The sequence below is a fragment of the Hypomesus nipponensis genome, chromosome 17, assembly GCF_054491055.1.
Source record: "Hypomesus nipponensis isolate SF chromosome 17, ASM5449105v1, whole genome shotgun sequence".
Taxonomy (NCBI): Eukaryota; Metazoa; Chordata; class Actinopteri; order Osmeriformes; family Osmeridae; genus Hypomesus; species Hypomesus nipponensis.
The window spans coordinates 2,723,274-2,748,174 of NC_140377.1; the positions used below are offsets into that span (position 1 = coordinate 2,723,274).

Genomic DNA, 24,901 nt, shown 5'->3' on the forward strand with positions numbered 1-24,901 from the left:
AAGCACCAACAGTGGGGCTAGCACACACACGCACACACACGCACACACACGCACACACACGCACTCGCATTGTAGATTTATTTTAATAATTTACTTCTTCCTTGTCCTTGGATTCTAAGAACTTTTGAAAGTCCTATATATGTTAATACTGAAGAATACCTACTGATCATATAATGAGTGTTGATACTAATTATAACCATCATCATAATCATTATCATACAAATTGTTTTAATACCCGTTCCGTTCTTCGCTACGTTTTTAGAAGACCTGGGCAGGAGTTTGGTTGTTTTTTCCGTCATGGATGAATCATGTTGTCCTCTGTCTGCAGCACCTGTGGAGGAAAACGTTTTACAGCATGGCTACTGCCCTCCCTGGTGGCAGAAGTTAATATTACACCCTTCATTCAAACACATGCCGTTAATATTACAGCCTCCATTGATTACGGAGGCGGTTAATGTTATACCCTTCATTAAGAGGCCCGAGGTTTTAGGTTCGTTTGACGAGAAACGTCACAGACGTAGCATCAAAGTCTGTTGGGGTGAGTATAATACGGTTTATAGTACGCAAATAGCGTTCTGACATGTACTTAATACGTAAAGTCTGTATGTTGACAGTTTGAGGCATTTAGTTTGTCATTCCAGCTAACCATTGCTGGCTGCGCCTGAGGCTTTGACTCGTACTTTCGGACTTTCTTAATAGTTTGGCCTCATCATTTAAGAGAATGGAACTCAGCGGTGAACCGATCTACTGCTGGAGTTATTCTTTTTGGCAGTAACATGAAGAGACATTTCAGCTGTCTTCACTTAATTCAGATAATTAATATTACATCAAAATGGCACGCTCACCCCCCGAAGCTTGGTACGCCAGGAGACCTTGTCATGCAAAGATCAGAGAAGCCGTCATATTGATGGATATCATCATCAAGCAGGGAGAGAGAACAAATTTAATATTTAATCTTTCAGGGCTACATCAATGGACACATTCTCTGCCAATCCCTTACAACAACAAAAAACTGTGTATTTGGTTTAACCAGCATGATCATCAGTCATGTTGAGATTCATTATCTTTTCATATCACTTTATTCTTCAAATAAAAACTGAAAGACATCGTTAATTAATTGGTGTGGTATGTACACACAAAGGTCATCTGAAAACTATACACACATGCTTATTATTCAAGCATTTCAAACACATCTCATTTTACATCTAAAAGATGTTAGTCCTCACACAGTTCATTCAAGATCAATGCTTTCTCGCTAGGAATCCGATGACTTCTACAGTTTGTTTTCAAGGGCATTCGTTTGGCTCAAAAGGTCCTTAGCTGGCTTTGAGTTTCTTAGTTCCCACGTCTTGAGGGCTGTCCTCTTCCTCTTCCTGTCCTCTCTTGGCCCCCCGGTCAGCCACGTCCTGGGTCTCCCCGGGTGCCTTGTCCTCCATGGGCCCCGGCCCTTTAACCTGCCGGAGCTCCCTCCTCCCTCTCCTCTCCTCCATCTCTCCGATCTCCTGAGCGAACAGAGCTTTGAGAGGAGGGATGAGCCTGGGCAGGACCCTGAAGTCTCCAAACCTTATCTGAGGGAAGGAGAGAGAGAGAGTTAGGGAGAGAGAGAGTGAGGAGAAAGAGACACGCATGCACACACCAAACAAGAGACCTGGATTTAAAGTCGAAATCTGAACGTCTGAAACAGCAGTGTGGAGAGTGTGGATGGCTGAGCGGTTAGGGAATCCGACTATTAATCAGAAGGTTGGCAAGTCGATTCCGGCTGTCTCAAATGACGTTGTGTCCTTGGGCAAGGCACTTCACCCTACTTGCCTCGGGGAGAATGTCCCTGTACTTACTGTAAGTCGCTCTGGATAAGAGCGTCTGCTAAATGAGTAAATGTAAATGTACAACTGACGTACCCTCATGTGGTCGAAGGATATCCCCACCCGGTCGTTGAAGTCCTCGCTGAAGAGCGGGATCTTGGCGTAGCGCTGGCTGAAGTGGTTCAGCATGATGAACTCAGCCTTCATCTTCATGCCTATGTTGATGGCCTGAGAGGTGGTGCTAGGGGAGGGGAAGGAATCAGAGCCCTGGGTGAGTCCCACTGCACCTTCATCCTACTCCACCTGCCCTCCCAACGTGGCAGGGAAACGGGTCACGATAAGAGGTCACGATCAGAGAGGTCAGGGAACGAGGTCACGATAGAGAGGTCAGGGAAAGAGGTCACGATAGAGAGGTCACGGAACAGGGTCACAATACAGAGGTCAGGGAACGAGGTCAAGATAGAGAGGTCAGGGAACGAGGTCACAAGAGAGGTCAGGGAACGAGGTCAAGATAGAGGTCAGGGAAAGAGGTCACGATAGAGAGGTCAGGGAACAAGGTCATGATAGAGAGGTCAAGTAAAGAGGTCACGACCTCACCTGTGTCGCTTCTCCCTGGCCTCGTCCTCCAGCCCGTCCTCCAGCGTGGCCTCGTGAATCAGCAGTGTGGCGTTCTGCCCTGCGGACACACAACCCCACCCACCCACAGGTTGACAAGTTAACACCACCGCCGTGACTACCCCCGCTCCCTGATCCTCTTCAAACAGCCTGAGGGCAGGGCCCCAGGGTGAGGGTGCTTGGGCGAGGCGATGGGGGCTGCTGACCCATGTGTGCCAGGCTGTCGCTGGGCATGGTGTCACCAGAGAAGACCAAGTGCCAGCCGGCCTGGTGCCGGATGCTGCAGCCGTACGCGTTCTTGCAGTGCCGCACTGCACACGTCTGGAACTGGAGGGGCGAGGAGGGGAGACGAGGGGAAACGAGGGGAGAGGAGGGGCGAAGAGGGGACCAGGTTATACTTCAAGTATACTTATACCAGTGGATGTACATGCTGACATGGATCTGATGAACATGTATTCATCTCCTGTACCTTCTCTATGTCTGACTTCCTTAGCATGGCCTGGATGAAGTTCTTGGTCTTGAACTTGGGGATCTCGGCTCCCTCGCACAGGAATCTGTTAGGTATGATGCTGGAGGAGGGAGACCAGAGGAAGAACACACCAGAGGAGAGACCAGAGAAAGCAGAGACCAGAGGAACACATCAGGGACCATGTTTCTGCATGTGCACAAGGTCTGTATGCTGTGTTGAATGTGTGTGTATGCTGTCTGACTAAGGTGTGTGTGTGTGTGTGTGTGTGTGTGTGTGTGTGTGTGTGCGTACTTGACGTGACTGAGGATGTCTTCACAGTGGTCATGGTACAGGTTGAGCCAGGTCATTATCTGAGAGGGCGCCACCAGGTAGATAGGGCTGAAGGGCCGGCCGAGGTTGGTCTGACAACAGGAGCACAGCTGTCGTTACACAAACTCACCAGAAGGGGGAGACAAAAGACAAGACAGGGTCCGACACGAAACCAAGGGCTTAACAAACACTGTCAAATAAAAAATAAAAATAGTTGTCCGCAAACAAAGACAGCATTTCTTGACGGGTTATTTACTCACCAAAGCCTTCTCCCTTTCGTACAGCAGCTTAAACAGACCCTGCAGACAGTTAAATACACAGGATTACTCTGTGTTTTGTGATTGTGTGATTAAATTTACATTTAGTCATTTAGTAGACGCTCTTATCAAGAGCGACTTACAGTAAGTACAGGGACATTCCCCCGAGGCAAGTAGGGTGAAGTGCCTTGCCCAAGGACACAACGTCATTTTGTGTGGCCAGGAATCGAACCGGCGACCTTCAGATTACTAGCCCGATTCCCTAACCGCTCAGCCACCTGACTCCCCCCTGATTGTGTTGTGTGTATGGTGTGTGTACGGTGTGTCCTTCAGCGCTGGTGGTGTGTGTGTGTGTGTGCGCAGGCAGTGTGAGAGCTCACGGTGTATGTGCGGTGTGCCCTGGTGGTGCGTGTGTGTGTGTCTGTGTGTGTGTGTGAGCGCTCACAGTATGGTGGTCTGCGTGCATGTGGGAGATGAACACGGTGGAGATCTTGGCGAGGGCCGCATCCACCTCGTCTCCATAGTGACGGCACAGCTGGCCGAAGGTGCCCTCGCCACAGTCCAGCAGGATGGACTGGCTGGAACTGGAGAGCAGAGATACAGGGATTAACACACACACACACACACAGTAGAAACACACTCACCAGCAGACACACACACTCAGATAATAAGCATCACGCACCCTCACACATATAACGCAGTACAGTGGAATCCCAGCCAGCCCTCAGCAGCAGGGCTACACTGCAGCACGGGCTGTAAGGACTATACTGCAGCACGGGCTGTAAGGACTATACTGCAGCACGGGCTGTAAGGACTATACTGCAGCACGGGCTGTAAGGACTATACTGCAGCACGGGCTGTAAGGACTATACTGCAGCACGGGCTGTAAGGACTATACTGCAGCACGGGCTGTAAGGACTATACTGCAGCACGGGCTGTAAGGACTATACTGCAGCACGGGCTGTAAGGACTATACTGCAGCACGGGCTGTAAGGACTATACTGCAGCACGGGCTGTAAGGACTATACTGCAGCACGGGCTGTAAGGACTACACTGCAGCACGGGCTGTAAGGGCTACACTGCAGCACGGGCTGTAAGGACTATACTGCAGCACGGGCTGTAAGGACTACACTGCAGCACGGGCTGTAAGGACTATACTGCAGCACGGGCTGTAAGGACTATACTGCAGCACGGGCTGTAAGGACTATACTGCAGCACGGGCTGTAAGGACTATACTGCAGCACGGGCTGTAAGGACTACACTGCAGCACGGGCTGTAAGGACTATACTGCAGCTCGGGCTGTAAGGACTATACTGCAGCACGGGCTGTAAGGACTATACTGCAGCACGGGCTGTAAGGACTATGCTGCAGCACGGGCTGTAAGGACTATGCTGCAGCACGGGCTGTAAGGACTATACTGCAGCACGGGCTGTAAGGACTATACTGCAGCACGGGCTGTAAGGACTATACTGCAGCACGGGCTGTAAGGACTATACTGCAGCACGGGCTGTAAGGACTATACTGCAGCACGGGCTGTAAGGACTATACTGCAGCACGGGCTGTAAGGACTATACTGCAGCACGGGCTGTAAGGACTATACTGCAGCACGGGCTGTAAGGACTATACTGCAGCACGGGCTGTAAGGACTATACTGCAGCACGGGCTGTAAGGACTACATGCAGCGCGGGCTGTAAGGACTATACTGCAGCACGGGCTGTAAGGACTACATGCAGCGCGGGCTGTAAGCACCTGGTGTTGAGCAGGGTTCCGCTGACGTTCCGGACCTTCATGGGTATGGCAGACCCAGTCCCCAGGAACACCACCTCAGGGTGCCTCTCCACCCGCCCTGGAACACAGCCCCATCCCCGTCACCACGGTCACCATCGCCACCACGGTCACCACGGTCACCATAACGATCTCCATCACAGACATCATCATCGTCATCAAGGTCAGCTCACCAGACAGAACAGTGGCGTCCGTGGAGCTGAAGTTTTGGCACGCCTTCACTTCCTCCAGGAAGTGAGGTAGATCCTCAGCCTCCTTCACAAACTCCTGGGGGTCACATGGGGGGATGGCATCCCTGACAGAGCAGGACAGAGCACACGCTAGGATCACACACACACACGCTAGAGTCACACACATGCTAGGGGGTCACACACACGCTACTGAGAACACACACGCACCTAATGATAACATGCTCACACACACACACACACACAATTACTGTTCTCTCTCTCACACACCTCTAAACATACATCACAGACACACACACTGATCACACCTTTGCCACTCCATCTTGGGTCTCAGCTGGTACTTGAGCAGACACTCGGCTCTGACGTTGGGTACATGCAGGGAGGCCTGGGGCTCCTGCACACACACACACACACACACACACAGGCAGCATCAAAACACCCTTCGTCCCAACAGCAGGCAAGAGTCAGCTCAGTGGTAAAGAATCTGACTGTATATGAAAAGAGAGGTTAGAACATTAGATGATCCTGCATGGCTGACCTTGGTCTGGATGTTTCTGAGCTGAGGGAAGATCTCTGGGTGGATGAGGTTGAGCTGGGTCTGGATCTTCTGGCTCCTCACGTTGTGGACGGTGCAGGCCTGCTGGTTCAGGATCAGGTGCTCGGTGGTGGAGGGGAACCTGGGGGGGGGGGGGCACACGACACACAGGGACCATCAGAACACCGTGGACAGACTGGAAGGGCTGAGAGAGGGAGTAGAGGATAGAAACATGAGCGAGATTCGATGTTTGTGAGGGTGTGAGTTTGTGTGACATTACGGTGGGCGTTTGTGTTTGACGATTAAATGAGTTGGTACATCTTGGGTTAATGGGAGTGTGTGTGTTTACATGATGAGCGTGTGTGTGTGTGTGTACCTTTCCATCCACTGTCTGTACTCGTCAGTGTTGAGGACAGTCTCAGGGGTCATGTGGACCACGAGGACAGCCTGCCCATCTGACCCTCCTGCCTGGTACCTGCACACCAACACAGTCCACACCACACCTACATTACACCACACCTCCATTACACCACATCACACCTCCATGTGATATATACTAAACCACATTAGAACCCATTAGACCACATTTAGAACCCATGTTAAACCACACAAAACCAACATTACACCCACGGTAAAACACATGGCACCACCAGATAGACAGGCTGACACAGACCTCTAACCGACTCTGTTAACTCTCACCAAATGTTGCTATTGGCTGTTACCTTGCCAGCTGCTGATTGGAGCAGAGGGGCTGGAGGAACTCTCCAGAGGGACACTCTACCACCAGGAACACCAGGCCTGGGTCCGTGGGCGTACACACCTCCTCAGGCTGGATCTGAACCACAACAACAACAACAATAATAAACAAATAGCCAAAGTGTCCTACCTGACGTCACAATGCCGTTCCGAAGCGGAACAGGGCCAGTGTGCCGGTACCTCTTTGCCTTCGTATGTGACGCTCCTCCCGTCTTTCAGGGCAGAGATGATGGGGCCGATGGCCGCCGTGCCTCTGTGGAGGAAACAAGCTGCGATGAGAACAGCTCCTCTCAATCTCAGCGGTCACAACCTCAATCTGCGTTCTTCCTGACCATGTCTACTTACACAGGAAGGCCCAGCTCTTTGGCCTTCATGACCAGGAAATTCCCTTTCCTGGGGTGAAGCTGTGAAGGAGAAACAGGAACTTCAGACGGTTAGACCACTGATACACGATTAGAACTGTGTCGTCTGTTGTACTTTCTGAGGAAATACGAAAATGTTATGTAAATGTACTCGATGAGAGACAACGTGCATTCCGTATATATCCTACGTGGCATACGTCTCACCTTGCAGACAAATGCTACGACCAGGGAAGGGTCGCTTGTCTGCTTTCCTCTTCTGCCTAGGAGACCACAAACACAGACAGACTTCAGCAGACATGCCCTGCTCTCTGGGTTTCGAGCCTGAAATTACACTCACCCGAGCCTGAAATTACACCCCACCCATTACAGAGGGGTATACTTTATTTACAATCAAAGAAGTACATAAAGTCAGTTTACTTCTGTATACACTAGACCAGTGGTTCTCAACCCTGTCCTCAGGGACCCCGTGTCCTGCATGTTTTAGATGTGTCCCTGCTCCAACACATCTGATGCATGCATCAAATGCATGTTCGTTACCAGGCTTCTACAGAGCTAGATAACAAACCTTGTATTTGAATCAGGTGTGTTGGAGCAGGGAAACATCTAAAACATGCAGGACGGGGTCCCTGAGGACAGGGTTGAGAACCACTGCTCTAGACTACGCTGCTGGTTCAAAGTCTAAATCCAAACTTTGCTTACGGGAGCCCTCCGTAGCATCTCTATGAAGCCCAACAATGTTTTAACTAGCCAATCAAATGGCTAAGACTCAAAAAACTGTCTCCTCCATAGGTCTTACCTGGACTGTCCGGGCTCCTTCTCCCTCTGCTGCTGTCCACAGGGGTGTCCTCCGCATCTTCCTGCCTCCACAGCTCCCTCCGCTGGCTGGGAGGGGAACTGCTGGAGGGGCTGGCCCGCCCAGAGCTGGGCACCCGCTTGGAGCAGTCTGCCCCGTAATGGGCTGGAGAGGGGGGCGGGGTGGAGGAGGGCGGGGGTGATGGAGGGGAGGGGGTGGTGGCATGGAGATGGAGGGGGGGAGGGAAAGTATGATTAACAGTCACTCAAATCTGTCATATGCAAAATGCAGTCACTTTCGATCACAGGCTAAAGAACTCCCTGAATCACTATTGAATCCTTCAAATGCCTTTACGGACTCTTTATTAACTACTTTACTATTTATCAACTTGTTATTATAACTACTTAGGACTGGCAATCTGATACGGAGGCTCTCACCAAATAGGGGTACTTGGGTGACGGTCATGGTTTCGTCTGAGTACTGTTCCTGTGTGTAGGGTCTGACCGCTAGGAGGAGGAAGACAGCACAAGAAGAACAGAACACTTCCTGTTATTATGTGTGACAATCACGTAATGTAACATGACACAAAGTGTTACATCAACCTGGATGTTATTGCATCTAAAAAAATACATTATTCTGCATGTTATGTGTTGCATAGACATTAAGCAGCATGTTGTTGGTTTAGAATACCTAGCTTAATCTCATCCAGAGGTCCAGAGAACACACGGATGGCATCCACATACTTCTCCTGAGTCAGACAAACAGAGAGAGAGACAGAGAGACACAGACAGAGACACACACAGACAGAGAGACAGAGAGAGAGACAAAAAAAGAGACACAGAGACTTATTACGCAGGCACGGAAATCAAACCCTTGACGAGAGGACTCCTGTAATCGACACACACATTAAGAGTGTGCGTCAACAAACGGGATCACCGTCCTATCAGTGACGACCAACTGAACATTTAGTTCCTGCTCAGGCCCCAGTTCCTTTACGAGTCATCCTCGAGCGGTCAGCATGGCGCCGTGAAGGAAAGGTTAGGCTTTTCACGACGGCGTAGAGTGTTGTGACTAACCAGCTGAGGAGGTCCGGAGAGAACGCACTCTGGAACGCCGGTGTCTTTCAGCGTCAAGATCAAACCTGCAATACAGAGCACGCGGCTGTGACATCACAGGCGCGTTCGCGTCGCTGAAGATGTACATCCGCTGTTACAGAAGCCTCTGTTTGTATATGGCGCTTTGGACAAAAGCAGCTTCTAAATGAATCAAATGTAATGTGACACACCTAGTCATGATTAACAGTATGGCTGGACCCACATGTCTAACCCTTAACTGACTTGCTGTAAATATCCACGTTTGTTATGTTTACACCTTAATGAAGATACAGGGTAAAGAACGGCAAAAAGGTCGTCAGTCAGATCAAATCAGTGTATAACCCTACCTGACAGCCCTCCAACATTGTCCCAGCTCATTCTTGTAAGGAAGATGTTGTCCAAGCGAGCAGCCTTCAACCTGACCAACACAGTCATCACAGTTACTAAGCATACCGGGTTTCTGATGTATTACGTTGATGGTTGTAATGTGACACATATCTAAAGTTTCACGAGACAAACCATCTTACTTGTGTTCCTGCATGAGTCTCTGCGTCCCCTCGCCGCAGTTGAACAGATACCTGCGACGGGGAAGGAGTTGTTAGCGAGGCCTTAGCTTTGGGACATAACCGTCTACATTATGATGCAACTCCGCTGTGTTTTTTTACCTATTGAGGTCGGAGAAAACGTATATCGATGCGCCATTGTCCCGGCTTCCCGCACCGACCACTTGGACGTAGACCGTGGTTGGACCGAGCGTGTCCGACCGTTTTCTCTGCTCTCGTGTCCGCACGTGCCGTAGAGTGTCTTTTGGTTTGGATTTCTTGAAGCTCATTTGATGTTGTTCTGGAGCGTTCGTAGACATTGTCCGTTGATGCAGTAAAACAGTTTGGCGAAAACGACGATTACTGTAAGCCGTTATAAGGGGCAGCCCAGTGAATGTGCATCTCTCGAGTAGTAATGTAGAAAGCTTCAGCCCAAAGGACACTGTATTCATACTAAACACCCAGTATGATGTTAACTAAAACACTGTAAAATCTCATAACGACAACACAAAAAACGAATTGTATACGATAGCTATAACGTCATTTTACCAAACTCCACACATTGAGTCAACACTTTAGAGGTTGACACGTGAAGGTTTCTTCCGGCATCGAATGATGACGTTGCCAGCGCACTCATCATTCATTGGCCAATTCTTTCAGTCTGTTGTCCACTAACGTCAGTTTATGAAAACGTAGGCAAAGTGAAGCTACGGTATTTGGTATGCACCGTATTTCGTATGCACCTGGGTCAATTATTGTCCTTTTAACAAGTCTCAGTTTACAAACTTTTGATCTTATAGAATGTGGCGATGAATGAATGTGGCTATGTTGAGCACACGCACATTTATTGACTTATTCCATCCAACCGATACGTCGCAATGAAGACAGCGTATTTCTAAATAAAAGTACATTTCTTTACGTCAGTGTGTAATAAAACTTGAATTTAAAATATGAAAGCACTTTTGCTATTCAATATGCACAGAACTGAAATAACACCGAGTCTGAACCAGCAGCTTACCTTCTCCGTTTATTCTTCATATTTATATATTTATATATATATTTGTTTATATATATCAGCACATACGGCACTGCACAGTTAGCGCAGCCACCTTACAACACAAGATGGCGTCCTGATCAGACGTGACCCCACCCATCAATGCTTTTACCTTTTAAATTGCTTTACACCCTAAGAAGCGAGGTTGCATTGAAAGATACCAAAACAAAAAATAAAACAACAAAAAAACACAATGCATAAAGTCACATACATGGAAGAGGTGTGGGGACAAATTCACAAAGAGAATGAATCCAGTATGTCGATCATAACAGTCTTTTCAATCATATAATCCATATGTGATTTACTCTATAAATACATCATTCCAGATTTGAAATCACTGTAACCGTTTTCATATTGTAGAGATGAGGCCTTCCATAGCATGATCCGATACCCTGGAATATCCATTCAGTTACTTTTAAACTTACATGAGTGTGCATGTGTGTGTGTGTGTGTGTGTTTGAGAATATAGATTGAACACAGACATGACTGAGATGAACATCAGTCTCATTGCACATGGAGTCGTAGGCGTTTCCTCTCTTTAACACTGCCGTAATGGGAAGAAGCAAATCTTTACACCAGTTTGTTTTGACGTTTGTCGTCGTGGCGGTTCAGTCCACGTACATGGGTGAGCTGGGCGAGGTGGGCATCTGATCCAAGATCCTGCAGACGTAGCCAGCCACATCAACGGGCCGCTCCTCGAACATCAAGATGAACGAATGTTTCTGGACAAAAGGGAGCAAGTAGAAGAGGTAAAGGGAGAAGGGGAGGACGAGAGAGTGAGTGAGTGAGGCGGGAAGAGAGACGCACAGACAAATACACACACCCTCGATGTTTAGAGTGATGCCATGGTCCCGTCTTCTGGATGTTTGTCAGTGAACAGGGCTGGGGGACTGGAGGACTGGGGGGCCTGGAGGGCTGGGGGCCTGGAGGGGCTGGGGGGCCTGGAGAGCTGGGGGCCTGGAGGGGCTGGGAGCCTGGAGAGCTGGGGGCCTGGAGAGCTGGGGGCCTGGAGGGCTGGGGGGCCTGGAGGGCTGGGGGGCCTGGAGGGCTGGGGGGCCTGGAGAGCTGGGGGCCTGGAGGGCCTGGGGGCCTGGAGAGCTGGGGGCCTGGAGGGCTGGGGGGCCTGGAGGGCTGGGGGGCCTGGAGGGCCTGGGGGCCTGGAGAGCTGGGGGCCTGGAGGGCTGGGGGGCCTGGAGGGCCTGGGGGCCTGGAGAGCTGGGGGCCTGGAGGGCTGGGGGGCCTGGAGGGCTGGGGGGCCTGGAGGGGCTGGAGGGCCTGGAGGGGCTGGAGGGCTGGGGGGTCTGGAGGGCCTGGGGGGGCTGGAGGGCTGGGGGGCCTGGAGGGGCTGGGAGCCTGGAGAGCTGGGGGCCTGGAGGGCTGGGGGGCCTGGAGGGGCTGGGAGCCTGGAGAGCTGGGGGCCTGGAGGGCTGGGGGGCCTGGAGGGCTGGGGGGCCTGGAGGGGCTGGAGGGCCTGGAGGGGCTGGAGGGCTGGGGGGTCTGGAGGGCCTGGGGGGGCTGGAGGGCTGGGGGGCCTGGAGGGGCTGGGAGCCTGGAGAGCTGGGGGCCTGGAGGGCTGGGGGGCCTGGAGGGGCTGGGAGCCTGGAGAGCTGGGGGCCTGGAGGGCTGGGGGGCCTGGAGGGCTGGGGGGCCTGGAGGGGCTGGAGGGCCTGGAGGGGCTGGAGGGCTGGGGGGTCTGGAGGGCCTGGGGGCCTGGAGAGCTGGGGGCCTGGAGGGCCTGGAAGGGCTGGAGGGGCTGGGGGGCCTGGAGGGTCTGGGGGGCCTGGAGGGCCTGGAGGACTGTTTATAAACTCACCAGCAGCTCTTTGTATTTCGGCCTCTTGGACTCATCCTTGGTAAGGCTGCAGATGGGACAGAGAGACAAAGACGATCAAACCGATACAATGGAACCACCAGGTGTACTTGTAGTTCTAACCCAGTGACGGCCATTTTAGTTGTAGTCCCAAATCCTAAACTATAATTATAAAACAGTCATGATGGTTGTAGTTCTGTGTGGCAGCCATGTTGGTTGTAGTCCTTACCACAGGTTGACAAAGCTGATGAACTTGAGGGAGAACTGCCTATCATCAGAGCTGCAGAGCTGTGGAGGTTCTCCCTTCACCACCTGGGTCAGCTGGTCAAACACACTGTTCCACTTGGGATAGGGGAACCGGCCCGTGGCCAGCTCATACTGGGGACAGACCAGACGAGTGAGTGTCGGGGGGGAGGAGGGGGGAGAGAAAACAGAATAATTGTGAGCTGAGGTGTACGGTGTGACCCACCAGTGTGATTCCCAGACTCCAGACATCAGATCGGACGTCGTAGCCTTGTCGTGAGGCGCTGGGGTCTATCCTCTCAGGCTGGGGAGAGGAGGAGGGAGGACGAGAGGGGAGGACGAGAGAGGGGAGGACGAGAGAGGGGAGGACGAGAGAGGGGAGGGAAAGTGGGGGAGGGAAGCCAGAAAAGATGGGATGGGAGGAAGAGGGAAAAGCAGGAATAAAATACGTTTTTTCTCCCTCTTCATTTATAGTTTCCCTGCGATATTTCAAAAGATTTCAAATGACAACTGAAGAGATGACAGGAGAGGAGGATTCCCTGCTCAAGTCCACAACACCCCCCCCCTCACGACCCCTGAACCCTAGGTCATGTGACTCACAGCCATGTAGGGCCTACAGCCAGCGTCTCTGGTCTTAGCGATGGAATCCACCAGCTGTCCACTGATACCAAAGTCACACAGCTTGATATTCCCCTTCCTGTCCAGGAGGATGTTAGAGGGCTTGATGTCTGGAGAGGAGAAGGAGAGAGGAGAGCAGGGGGAAAGTATCAAATTGACTCGTTTGTCGTGCGAGTATAGAGACCGTTTCTTCACGCCTTCTGACCAGAGGCAGACAGGTGACAAGATGGCGGTCACCTCACCTCTGTGGATGATTTTCAAGTTCTCTTTTAAGTGGTTTAGTGCTTTCACAGTCTGCAACAAAGACACAGCGAGCCGTCAGGTCTCTGTCAATCACACTTATGACAAGCCAGGTACAGTAGATAAGCCGTAAAGAGACATGCTGTGTACTTACAGCTGATGTTATTTTGCCTAATATTTCCTCTGGAATCACATCGTCTAATTCACAATATACATATTTGTAGAATTTATCGAAGGAGGTAGACATTAGTTCCATACAGATCCAGCAGTCGCCCTGGAAGACAGGCTCATTTTATTCATTTAGCAGACGCCTTTATCCATAATCAAATCAAATCAAATCATAACAACTTAAACAGTGCACATAAAAAGTACAGTAGAAGATCAAGGATCAGAAGTGTATGGTTCCGAATTATCAGTCAACAAATACCTTTTTTTGTTTATTTACCATCATATGTTGTTAATTACGTTATTAACCATCAATAAATATGCTATTATACACATGAATTAGGAGGGAGGGTCGAGGATACCGGTGAGGTGAGTGGTGAAGAGAGAGGAGAGAGGTGAGGAGGGTTGAGGTGAAAGTAGAGGGGTGAGGTGAGAGTGGTAAGGTCTGGAGGGTTGAGGTGAGAGGGCAGGGGTGAGAGTGGTAAGGTCTGGAGGGTTGAGGTGAGAGGGCAGGGGTGAGAGTGGTAAGGTCTGGAGGGTTGATGTGAGAGGGCAGGGGTGAGAGTGGTAAGGTCTGGAGGGTTGAGGTGAGAGGGCAGGGGTGATGTGGGTTGAGGCGAGGGGCGAGGAGAAGGGCTGACCTCCCTGAAGAGAGCTCCGTAGAACTGGACGATGTAGGGACAGTCGCTGCTCCTCATCACCACGTCCAGGTCCATCAGCAGCTGCTTCTGCTCCTTCTCATCCACCGTGGAGCGAATCCTCTGCACACACACACACACACAATTGAGGGCAAAGTCAGCGTACAATCTCTCAAGTACTTAATCTTTCTCTTTCTGTATGTCTTCCTGTCTGTTTTTCTCTGCCTGTATCTCTGCCTCTGTTGTTCAGCCTGTCTCCCGCCGTCAGACTGTTTCTTTCTCTCTCCGTCTGCCTGCATGCCTGTATCTCTCAGACTGCCTGTCTGGCTTCATCTCCGTTAGTCTCTGTCAGCGTATCCCAGTCTCTCCCCCCCCCCCCACCCCCCACCCCCGCCCTGCCACAGGGTCATCCAGACCAATCCAGCAAGCAGGATTCTGGGAGACGGGCCCAGGCGACTGAGCTTCAGCTGGCTCACCTTGACAGCCATGATCTGGTTGCTGGGCTTGTGGACCATCTTGTTGACAGAGCCATAGGCCCCACGCCCAATCTCCCCCAGGTCCTTCAGGTCCTCGGCCGTGAAGTCGCAGTGCTGCTCCGCGGAGATCTTCAGCTTTCCTGACGACTCAATGCTATGGGTCCGCATACGCTCTCTGGAAGCGGAGCGAGGGAGGGATAAGATGATACAGAACCATGATTAAAATACTGTCTGACACTGGTGACCGGGCTGAGTAAGTGAATACAAATGTACGCGGAATGACTGTTTAACTTTGTGAAATGCAGTCATTTCAGGTCTTGAAGCAGTAGGGTGCAGAAGAAGTGTGCGTGGGAGTGAAGATAGATGTAAAAAGAAAAAAAAAGGAGAGTGTGAGAAAGATGAAGACGTGTATATATAGAAAGAGACTGGAGGTGGAGAGGGAGACAGCGACAACTTCTATACTTACATTAAGGGGTTCTAGAAGGTTCTGTACTTACATGTGAGGGTTCTGGAAGGGGGGTCCGGCTGTATTCAGGGTGAATCTGGTTGTGGACTTGATTGGAGGGTTGGCGAAGTTTAACTTCAGCGCTTTACGTTTACCTGGAAGGGTGGGAGGCAAGGCAAAGATGACCTCAAGAGGCAGAGCACAGGGCAGGCAGCCAGGGCGGAGACACACACCAAAAATAAACACACCATACTGAAAAAACGGAATGAAAGAAACTAAACAAAAACACAGATATGGGGGGGGGGGGGGGGGGGGGTGGAGAACCCATAGAGTGAGGAGGGCAGAGGTAAATTTAATCCAGAGGATTCTGGTAAATGTACTCATTAGGTCATGCTTGTTTCAGTCCATGTCGCCCATCTTAGGGATGGACCTGGCCCCAGACACACACATGCAGTATCCTCTTCCCCAGATACGGGCAGGTGTGTTTCTAAGTGCTTCATACATGTAACTAAAGAATGCATCTCCAGCATATTGTACTGTATGGGTGTTGGCTACATACAGTATATATTGCTTACAATTCAACTAGAACCTAATGGGTAACCACACAAAAAATACATGGAAAAAATGGCCGACCTGTTGATTTAAGAATTACAGGAGGAAAGAGATAAACAGGACAGAAACTGCAGCTCTCTTCAGAAAGGACTTCTGTTCCTAGAGAGATCTGAGGCTGGGTGTCTCCCTGGGTCAAAGTTTAAAATTTTTTTTTATCTCACCTTAGAATGAAGGATGTATTCTGTTCCCTCCCCACCCACAAACACCACAGGAATGTGTGCATTCAATGCCAATAAAATGTCACACACCGTCTAAGATTAAACCTACGAGTATCCACACGTTCCTCAGCGCCACTGTTGTGCTCAAGTGCAGCCCAAAATCACTGCAGTGCGTTAACAAAAGTGTGAAGCCAAGTAAAACAAATAAAAATAAAAAAGGACGTTTAAACACCTTTATTTTATTTTTTATTTTTTTTACAAATCCCCAAATTATGAAAACAACACCACAAACATGAAGCCTCCTAACTCGGTTGGTTAGTATTGAAGTATGACTACCACAACTGACATCAAGCAGAGATTCCATCGCAATGTTTCAGTAAGAGACACCAAAAAGAACAAGGAAGGCACTGAATGTTCCAGAGGGCAGTTTAGTAAGGATTAGGCAAAGTGAAGAGGAGGGTCTGAAAGAGAGATCCAAATTGTATTTTACTGAAAGCTCAAAGCTGCAGGTTTTGAACACGGTAACAAGCTTAGAAGCACTGGGCAAACTGATACCTGATCTAACATGGAGCCAACCACTTAATACATGATGCAGTTTTGTTGCAGTGTACTATGTAATGTTGCACTATGCCTGGTAGCTCTGATGTGGTTATTTTGCACAGTGCCTGGTAATTACAGAACGTTCCTTAACTCTGACCATGGAAATACTTTTAGAATTATGCCCTTCTGATACTTGATGTTCCGCTGTGCTTTCTACATTCACTATTTAAGCCCAAAACCAACAGGTGTAGAAGATCAACAAGAACAGAAGGGGGTCAAAGATGGCGGTTGTGTAGGCACACTTCTACGTGTAAATGCTGCACTAGGTTCCATAAGCGTGTGAACTGATACTTCCTCATTTGGATTCTCCTCGTCCTGCCTAGGAAAGGGGAACCTCCTGCTGGCCAGCGTGACGTATTTAAGACAATCGATTCTTGTTTGTACAGGAGCTCCAGGTACAATAGAATGTAAATAAAATGATGTTGTCTTGGTACAGAGTGTCCAGGTAGACCCCCCCCCCCCCCCCCCCCCCAGATGGGTTAGTCAGGCACAGCAGGACAAACTCCCTGATACCAGCCTGTCTACAGGTTGACAACACTGGGTGGTGAAGCAAAGGTTCAGCTTACTTGGGAGCGCTCCTGAGAGGTTTATCTGAAAGCCTAGAGATGAGAAGAGAACCTTTAAAAAAATAAAAAATAAATCCCTCATAGTACACATTAGGTTTGTCTAGCTGTAGAATTCCACCTGCCCGGCTGGCCCAGCAGAATTGAGAGTGACCAATGAGTCAATGGAGTCTGAAACACTGTGACCACCAGTTTGGTAATAGGATAGCTGACAAATGAGTGACAACTGGGGTGGAACGTAGCAACAGTACTGACGTAGAACCACTAGCTTCAGACAAAGGTACGTCTGAAGCGTATTTGATCATATCCCCTCAAAGGTCTGACGAATACTAGAAACAAAAACCAGAATGTGAAATGTGACGTCCTTGGCAACAGGTTAGAATCATAGTCTCATGGCTCAGGAAGGTAAGCATTCAGTGGATGAAACTGCCCTCACATAAGTGAACCGGAAGACCTTAACCCTATAGACCTTCATTATGGGATTCAAAACAATAATCTGAAGATGCTTGTGTTGCATCGCTTCTTCATGTATAAACATCACCCAACAAAAACAACCAAAGTAACCTTAGAACTATACTGACAACAGCAAAGACAAGGTAAACAGGGCTTACGATGGGGGATGTAAAATCAACAATAGACAACCTACAAATGGAAAAACATAAACAAAAACAAAAAGGGGGGCGGGGGGGTGTAAATGGGACAGATAAACCAACATTTGGCAGAGTCACAGAAGGATGATAACTAGTGTTGTAGGGCCAGCTCACCATGGTTCAGCATCGAGTCAGCAGGGTTAGGTGTGATAAGCAGCAGGAGAGCAAGAGGGGAAGAGAACATGACGGATATGTAGTGTTTCAATACACACACACACACAACTACTGATCACAGAATTACACAATAGGCCTGAGGGGATTTCTCAATCTAAATGTATTTTTAAACTGCTTACTGATCGTCAAAAGGTGGTATGCGAGATGCTTATAGAACAAGCAATCTTAGACATGTAAGACTAACCAGGAATCCATATTAACATATGGTGTAAATGCAGTATCACTGGTTGCATCATTCAATGCAGATTGCACTGAAAAGGGGTAGGACACTATGTTGATGGTTGCTATTGCTTTGGCAAAAAAAAACACCTACTTTACAAACACTTCCGAGTTAAACCAGGTAGATAAACATAATTAAATAATAAAACCTTCAATTTACCAAATCACCTACATCTACCTACAAAAAAGCATTATGATGACTTCATCCGTAACAGAAAACATGTAGTTACCTGTTTCACTCTGGCACCTCCAGCAGGTGTTGGATTCTGTAAGTTAAAAACAGACAAATCATGTATAAAAACATAACTACATTTGGAACTACTGATGTCCTGTTAACTAGCTAGTTGTATTACGTTGAATGTACGTAAAAGGAAGGTGCCTAGCTGGCACGTTTTATTTCTATACTCTATCTAGATGAATAGCTAATTAATTAGGATGGTAGTTGAAAACGTTCATTTACTTATATACTTAAGGATGGCCGATTACTGTGCTTTTTTATCCAATTCGGATTGCCTGGCTATCGTAGCAGGCAAGCTAACGTTAGCTAGCTAGCTTGCTAGCGAAACCAGTCTTGTTGAGGGGCTAGACTAGTGTAGATACGTGCTATTATCGTTAGGCTAGAGACGGATTCAGTGCCATCTAAAAGCTTTGAGAAATTAGAATTGTGCCAATCATCACCATTGCAATGCATACCGATAGTAAAGCCTACGCTAACAAGCTACTAAGCTAACTATACAAAACTAACATTATAAAATGATAGCTAGTTAGAGTCACCTAAATATGAGTCGGGGTAAGTGGACGCGTTAGCCTGCTAGCTAGCCTAAGACTGACGCACAAGAAACAACTCCACAGCAAAGCCAGTGTTAATAGTAACTAACGTTACCTACTAGCTAGTAGCTTACCGCAAGCTATCTGGTGCTCGGCTATTTGACGTTACCCATCCTTACCTTGCATGCTGCTCATTGTGGTTATGTGTTGCGACTGGGTTTGGTGGTGATGTGACGTTGCTGTCGATCCTGCGGTATTGCTGTTGTGGCTGGTTGGTGTTGTTGAGTTGGTGTTAGGACTGGGAGTCGCCATTGTTGTGTTTGAATTCCTGCAGCAGCACCACTCGGCTGCAATGCAGAGTATAGACCAGGCGAGCAACCAACTTCACCCTCTTCAGTGCAGACACAGACAGAAGGAAGATCTGAATCCAAAAATGGAATTGAATGATGAGACGAGGTACAACTTTTACGGTACAGTGGTGGTTCTTTGTGTGTATATATCTAAGAAACAAGATTAATCGTTAACTGATATATGTCCGTTTTAGTCCAACCTGTGACCACTGTTCCATTAGACACGCAGACACCTCACTGACTGACAGCAACCCGCTATCAGCTGACTAAATGTCACTTGCAAATGTGAACACCCACTACTTCCGCTTCGTTGCTGTACTGTGGGGCTTTAGGGGACATCGATTTGTATTCCCTTTGACGCTGGATGTGCAGGGCTGCCCTTCACATCCGACTATTTCATTAGTTAAATGGAAAGAGCCCAGCCCATTTGGTGTACTTTTGTTTCCAAAACGCGGATCCTTGCCGTAAGAACTCAAACGTTGCCCAGGAAGAATTTCGAAAGTTTGCAGTCTCAAACTTAGGGCCAAAAAATGGGCAAAAGTAAAAGTAGCCAAAGTAAATTTCCTCAGATTATTTGGAAAGTCTGCAATATTTGTATGTCTTTGTTTTTCGCTCTAGCAACGTATGTTCAGGTAAGAATCGTTGTTAAGAGATCATAACGTTCGTCTTTATACACAGGCCCACTGTATTATAGCTCAAGTTAACGTACCCCCGCTCTTCAGACGCCGTGGCACATTCATTGTTTTATCTTATTTCACACGCAGATCAGGCATGTACTTCATATATTTTTTAGAACATATTTATCTTATCCTATCGTCTTGTGTCCACAGGTTAATGACCCCGATGCTGCGATATGGATGGTATGATTAGCCTACATAATTCACACAACAATTCGAGTTCATTATGACAAGGCGTAATAGCTGGCTCTTTACAGGTAGGCTATGGAGTACCTGCCATTTTGTGTTTCTTGATTGGACTCAAAGCAGATGTAACAGGTAGGCTATGAGAGCCACTTGGACTTCCAAGTCTTCTGATTCGATCTCTTTTTGCAGCGCAATTTAGTGGCTGCTAATGCCACCGCATGAGATCACATAAAAAAACGATATGTGCCCTGTTTTACCCAATGAAGTGACACTTATTTTGGGACTGACCTTTATTCTCTTTATTATATTATCAGAGACCCTACCATGGAGAAGGCTGGCAGATCTCCATGTTCTCATATCCAGTGCTGTTGTTGCCTTGCTGGGATGGACTCTGTACAAAGAACGCATCACAAACATCTTCCAGAAGGAGGAAGGAAGGTCAGCTCACAGGACATGCTGTTATTCTCAGCAACTTTTGTGTTGAGGAACCAATTTGAACTTGACGCATAACTACCAGGTGATGCAGTCAGATAAATACAGTCTCTCTCTCTGCCTCTAGGGAGTTCTCAGGTCTCCTATTGACGGTTGTCTGGTTCTTACTGTGTAGGCACTCTGGAAGGTCAGCTTTGTTAAAAAAAAGTAGTCTTTACTGCGGCCTGCTTGATTGTCAATCACATTTTTTAAAGGCTGATTGTTGTCTTATAAATATAAACTTGTCTCCATTCTCATATCTCCTCCAGGAGTGATGTAGGAGTTGGAAGGCTGTTTCCGGCTGTTGCCATCACAGTGTTCCCCATTGTGTCCTGGCTTTACTATTATATCAACAAGGACCTTAGGTCCAGCTGGCCGTCCCACTGCAACACTGCCATATAGTCAGGTCGTTTTTTAAGTTAGTCTCTCCAGCTGCTGTTTCTCCATCAGGATGTAAAATGTAAAAAAAACCTGTGGCTCTCAACTGTCTGTGATCCTGCCAGTGTTCAGACAGTCTGTGTTCTTGATCAAGTATGTTAAGCACTGAGAACAGCGCCAACATGACGTTAAAAGGGAAGATGTGAAAATGAGGATTTATGCTTAAACACACTAATTGTAAATATTGTTTTCAGCACAGAAATGTCAGGTCTGAATGTATTTTGTTTGTCTGGATATACTCCTTTCTACAAATCTAAACATTCCTAAGTGTAATTCTCTTGTGATTTCTGCTGCTTTAGTATTTTTGTATTAATTGTTGATGAAATAGTATTGGATTGTCCTGATATTAAATTCAAAACCTTTTATATTTGAAGTAAGGCACTTATTATAATGTATTTTCAGTAAGTGCTCCCATTTTTCAATTTGGAAGAATAATTAAGCTTTTAATTCGGTTAATAATCGCTTCCACGTGACAGAGTTAGTTTTTTTTTCTTTCTTTTTTAGGACTTCAGATCAAGAGGTTGTAGGTTTAAATATCCCCTGTACGTCGCTGGATATAAGTATTCCCACTTTCATCTCTGCCACTAGATGTCAATAGAGTGTACGTGGTGTTCAGAGTAGTCAAGCGAAGGAAATCCGTCATTTCCGTTCTGTACAGAAATTCCATTGGGGTCTCATTACTGATCTCAGAGCAGATTACAGCTACTCCACAGCTAACAGCGGATGTAGTAGTCGGCTTTGTATAACATGAGCACAGATCTCAGATCGGGTATTTATATGCGTTTTTGCCCTAGTCTTTTACATTGTATAAACTTATGCCAGGACTTCCGTAACGAGCACTGGCTGTAGTAACCGGTCCAGAATCATGGCATTGGGTCTATCATATCAAACGTTGGGATGTAGATTGTTAAGTCGTGTCTTCCTCCAGAAAGGTGTTGGCAATTACGCTGTCTGCCGATTCACACACAGCACGTTGTCAGGACACACCGGTTCCGTACACACAGACTCATCGCGGAAAGTCTATGGGCTGCCGGTAGGTCAATGGCTTACAAAACTACTAGCGCTTATGGGTTAAATGTACTGAAACGTTTGCTGTCGACTTGGGATGATATGTCTGTAAAGTGCTATAACGCGTTGTCATCACTTCGCATCTTGCATGTATAAAATGCGTTCTCGTGTCCTCTTCTGTCTCCACTCCTAAACAGGCGAAACTGCGTTGGAGTTCCACATGCAGATCACCATGGTCGCCTGTCCACAACTTGCGATCATTTTCGTCCCTACCTCCACCGCCCTCTTCTGGCGACAAATCCAAAAAAACAGGGGTACGATACATAAAAAACACGATTTTTACATGTGGATGATGTACTCTAACAAGTATAATAACGTCCTCAGTTGGCTAGGTTAAACAATGTTTTCTAAATATGTTTAACCTCTGCCTTTCCTTTTTTTTGTCCTTGAATAAAACAGGTGTTATAATGGTATCCGACCATCTGCCCAGCATTTGCATAGCCTTTTTTAGTAATGAATGATGTTGACATGTTCGATATGTCTCTGCCCGTCCTCTAGCCAGTGACCTGGAAGTCGTTAGCGATAACGTTCGCCCTCGGCGGCGCTCTCCTGGCTGTGATGAAGTACTTCAAGAAGGAGAAAGAGGAACGTGAGTGTGAAGAAAAGTCACATTTTCCGACACCACAAACGACCCAATTGTGTGAATAGATGTGATTGATTTACAAGAAGTTGTAATGAATTCAAAATCCATTACTTATCTCTCTGTCAGTGATTGAGAAAGAGAGGACCAAGTCGATAGGGAAGCCTGCTTTGGGGGGGCCGTTCTCCTTGGTGGACCACAACAACAAGCCCTGCAAAAGCGACGACTTCCTGGGCCAGTGGGTGCTCATCTACTTTGGTTTCACACACTGTCCTGACATCTGCCCTGATGAGATCGAGAAAATGATAGAGGTGGTGGATGAGATAGGTGAGAAGCTTTCTCTGAGGGTATTAAATGGATTAAAATCTGTGGTTTCATAATGTTTACGTTGTCATCAGTTTGGTGTCAGTTATGTATTCACAAGTGCTCAATCTCTTGATTGTTTTTTTTTCTTTCTCTCAAATCATCACATTAAATGTATTTGATATATCTTTCATTTATTTCATTCCTTCTTTCTCTTTTTAAATATATTTCCTCTGCTTCCATAGATGCTATCCAGTCCCTTCCTAACCTGACCCCCCTCCTCATCACCATCGACCCCGACAGGGACACGGCAGAGGCCATGGCTACCTACATAAAAGGTACACCACAGCAAAACAACAATTCATCTGATTGAGATACGGCCACTCTAAGGCCCTCTCTGCATCCTGTCCCTCCTCTCCTATCTAAGCTGATTGAGATGCGGCCGTTCTAAGCCCTCGTCTGTGTCTTGTCCCCAGACTTCTCTCCTAAACTGATCGGGCTAACTGGAGCCAAGGCCCAGATAGACCAGGTGTCCCGGGCCTACAGAGTCTACTACAGCCAGGGCCCCAAGGACGAAGACAACGACTATATCGTAAGTCCTACTCGTCCTTTATGCTTATATTATATTATCACAGATACGTGACACATTTTAATCAGCAGTCATAAGCAGTTACTGAAACAGCAGTTTTTTTTTCCACTACAATCAGCCTGACACAATCTAAAAATGTTAGATCTAAAAACACTACTATTATACCCTGCATATGTGAAAACAACTGAAACAATAAGCCCTGTTTTAGCTACTCCACTGATAGGATGGCAGCTGTGGCCTGGTGGATGCAGCCTGCTCTAAACCCCCCCGCTCCTCCGTGTGCTCAGGTGGATCACACCATCATCATGTACCTGGTCGGGCCAGACGGGGAGTTTGTGGAGTACTTCGGCCAGAACAAGAAGAGCAGCGAGATCAGCGGCTCCGTCGCTGCGTACATGAGGAAGCACAAGAAGGGGAAGTGAAGGAGGAGGGGCCTAATGTCGGAACAAAGACAGTGACGACGACGAGGAGGAGGATGATGATGAGGAGGAGGAGGAAGTTGCAAAGGCCTGCCTTCTGCCCCCCCGCCAGAACTTGGGTACCTTCCTGCCTCTGGCCCAATGAGAGACGGTGTCCTGTGATGTCACTGGCACTGCGGTGTATTTATTTGAGACTACTGCAGAGTTAAGATGTCTGTGATAAAAACATTCCCCCCTTTCTATTAATGTATAACTCCATTTACAGATCTAACAGACCACAGTCAATCTGTTATAATCATTTAGTGTTATGAAAGTGTCTGTATGTTTGATTTGCTTCCCAGTGGTGCCTTCAGGGTACTGGTTCATAGTTTGGTTGTTTTCCGCAGAGACAAATCACGGGCTCCTATATGTCAGTTTTTTGTATCTTTGTTTATCCCTGGATAACTGTATATCTTCTGTTCTGAGAACAATCCAGAAACAGAAAGAAAAAAAAAAGAAAAAAATGCAGCATTGGTTTGTACTGCTTTATTGATTCACTGTACCAAATCTAGCTGTTTTCAATAGGAAGTGGGGGGGCAGTGAACAGAGTCCTTCTAGTTTGAATGGTCAGTACCTGGAAGACTCCATGCACTGAAAGCTTTATTTTTGTTTACACTTTCGAATGCTCTGTAATGGGTTTGGGGTTGTCCCAGAGACATGCGCTGTCATGGAGCATAACAAGTTAATGATTAGACACATGGTCCGTGTTACACATACCAATCAAAATCATACAGTAAAAGAATGATGGTGGCTTTGTTATATTTATTGATTTTCAGCTTGTGTCATATTAAACGTGAACTTCTTACAAATGTGTCCGTTTTGAATATATTAACTTGCAGGC

The 24,901-nt window shown here is 47.7% G+C and overlaps 4 protein-coding genes across 14 annotated transcripts; 2 read left to right on the forward strand and 2 right to left on the reverse strand.

Annotated features, from left to right (window-relative positions):
- Nucleotides 1–929: 929 nt before the first annotated feature.
- elac2 (elaC ribonuclease Z 2) lies at nt 930–10,128 on the reverse strand. Of its 3 annotated transcripts, none has more exons than XM_084678516.1 (24): nt 9,631–10,125; nt 9,493–9,543; nt 9,313–9,383; nt 8,948–9,012; nt 8,562–8,619; nt 8,309–8,377; nt 7,875–8,036; nt 7,283–7,338; nt 7,062–7,120; nt 6,897–6,969; nt 6,683–6,795; nt 6,337–6,435; nt 5,964–6,102; nt 5,734–5,819; nt 5,411–5,532; nt 5,202–5,298; nt 3,898–4,036; nt 3,456–3,494; nt 3,178–3,287; nt 2,887–2,986; nt 2,624–2,744; nt 2,400–2,478; nt 1,899–2,043; nt 930–1,568 (listed from the first exon to the last, which is right to left on the reverse strand). In XM_084678516.1, the coding sequence occupies exons 1-24, from the start codon at nt 9,957–9,959 to the stop codon at nt 1,317–1,319; spliced, it is 2,634 nt and encodes an 877-aa protein (XP_084534642.1). In that variant the 5' UTR covers nt 9,960–10,125; the 3' UTR covers nt 930–1,316. The 3 variants fall into 3 exon arrangements, 2 of the variants coding, with proteins under 2 accessions (XP_084534642.1, XP_084534643.1); XR_014731867.1 differs by having other exon boundaries at nt 1,430–1,568; nt 2,400–2,473; nt 9,631–10,128; XM_084678517.1 differs by lacking the exon at nt 8,948–9,012 and having other exon boundaries at nt 9,631–9,718.
- Nucleotides 10,129–10,521: 393 nt separating this feature from the next.
- map2k4a (mitogen-activated protein kinase kinase 4a) lies at nt 10,522–19,595 on the reverse strand. 9 transcript variants are annotated; one of them, XM_084676949.1, is made up of 14 exons: nt 19,491–19,595; nt 19,120–19,361; nt 18,403–18,438; nt 17,133–17,165; nt 15,249–15,351; nt 14,752–14,926; nt 14,279–14,398; nt 13,627–13,746; nt 13,475–13,526; nt 13,215–13,342; nt 12,841–12,918; nt 12,601–12,749; nt 12,375–12,420; nt 10,522–11,283 (listed from the first exon to the last, which is right to left on the reverse strand). In XM_084676949.1, exons 2-14 carry the CDS (start codon nt 19,250–19,252, stop codon nt 11,170–11,172), a joined length of 1,287 nt encoding a protein of 428 aa, XP_084533075.1. In that variant the 5' UTR covers nt 19,253–19,361; nt 19,491–19,595; the 3' UTR covers nt 10,522–11,169. The 9 variants fall into 9 exon arrangements, with proteins under 9 accessions (XP_084533075.1, XP_084533078.1, XP_084533077.1 ...); XM_084676952.1 differs by lacking the exon at nt 17,133–17,165 and having other exon boundaries at nt 15,249–15,339; XM_084676951.1 differs by lacking the exon at nt 17,133–17,165.
- Nucleotides 19,596–19,686: 91 nt separating this feature from the next.
- tmem220 (transmembrane protein 220) lies at nt 19,687–21,397 on the forward strand. Its single transcript, XM_084676955.1, has 6 exons — nt 19,687–19,922; nt 20,121–20,150; nt 20,225–20,285; nt 20,468–20,591; nt 20,713–20,772; nt 20,894–21,397. The coding sequence occupies exons 1-6, from the start codon at nt 19,821–19,823 to the stop codon at nt 21,024–21,026; spliced, it is 510 nt and encodes a 169-aa protein (XP_084533081.1). The 5' UTR covers nt 19,687–19,820; the 3' UTR covers nt 21,027–21,397.
- Nucleotides 21,398–21,794: 397 nt separating this feature from the next.
- On the forward strand, nt 21,795–24,869 carry sco1 (synthesis of cytochrome C oxidase 1). Its single transcript, XM_084676954.1, has 7 exons — nt 21,795–22,095; nt 22,268–22,384; nt 22,629–22,719; nt 22,840–23,037; nt 23,259–23,351; nt 23,490–23,605; nt 23,890–24,869. Exons 1-7 carry the CDS (start codon nt 21,928–21,930, stop codon nt 24,022–24,024), a joined length of 918 nt encoding a protein of 305 aa, XP_084533080.1. The 5' UTR covers nt 21,795–21,927; the 3' UTR covers nt 24,025–24,869.
- The last annotated feature ends 32 nt before the right edge of the window (nt 24,870–24,901 follow it).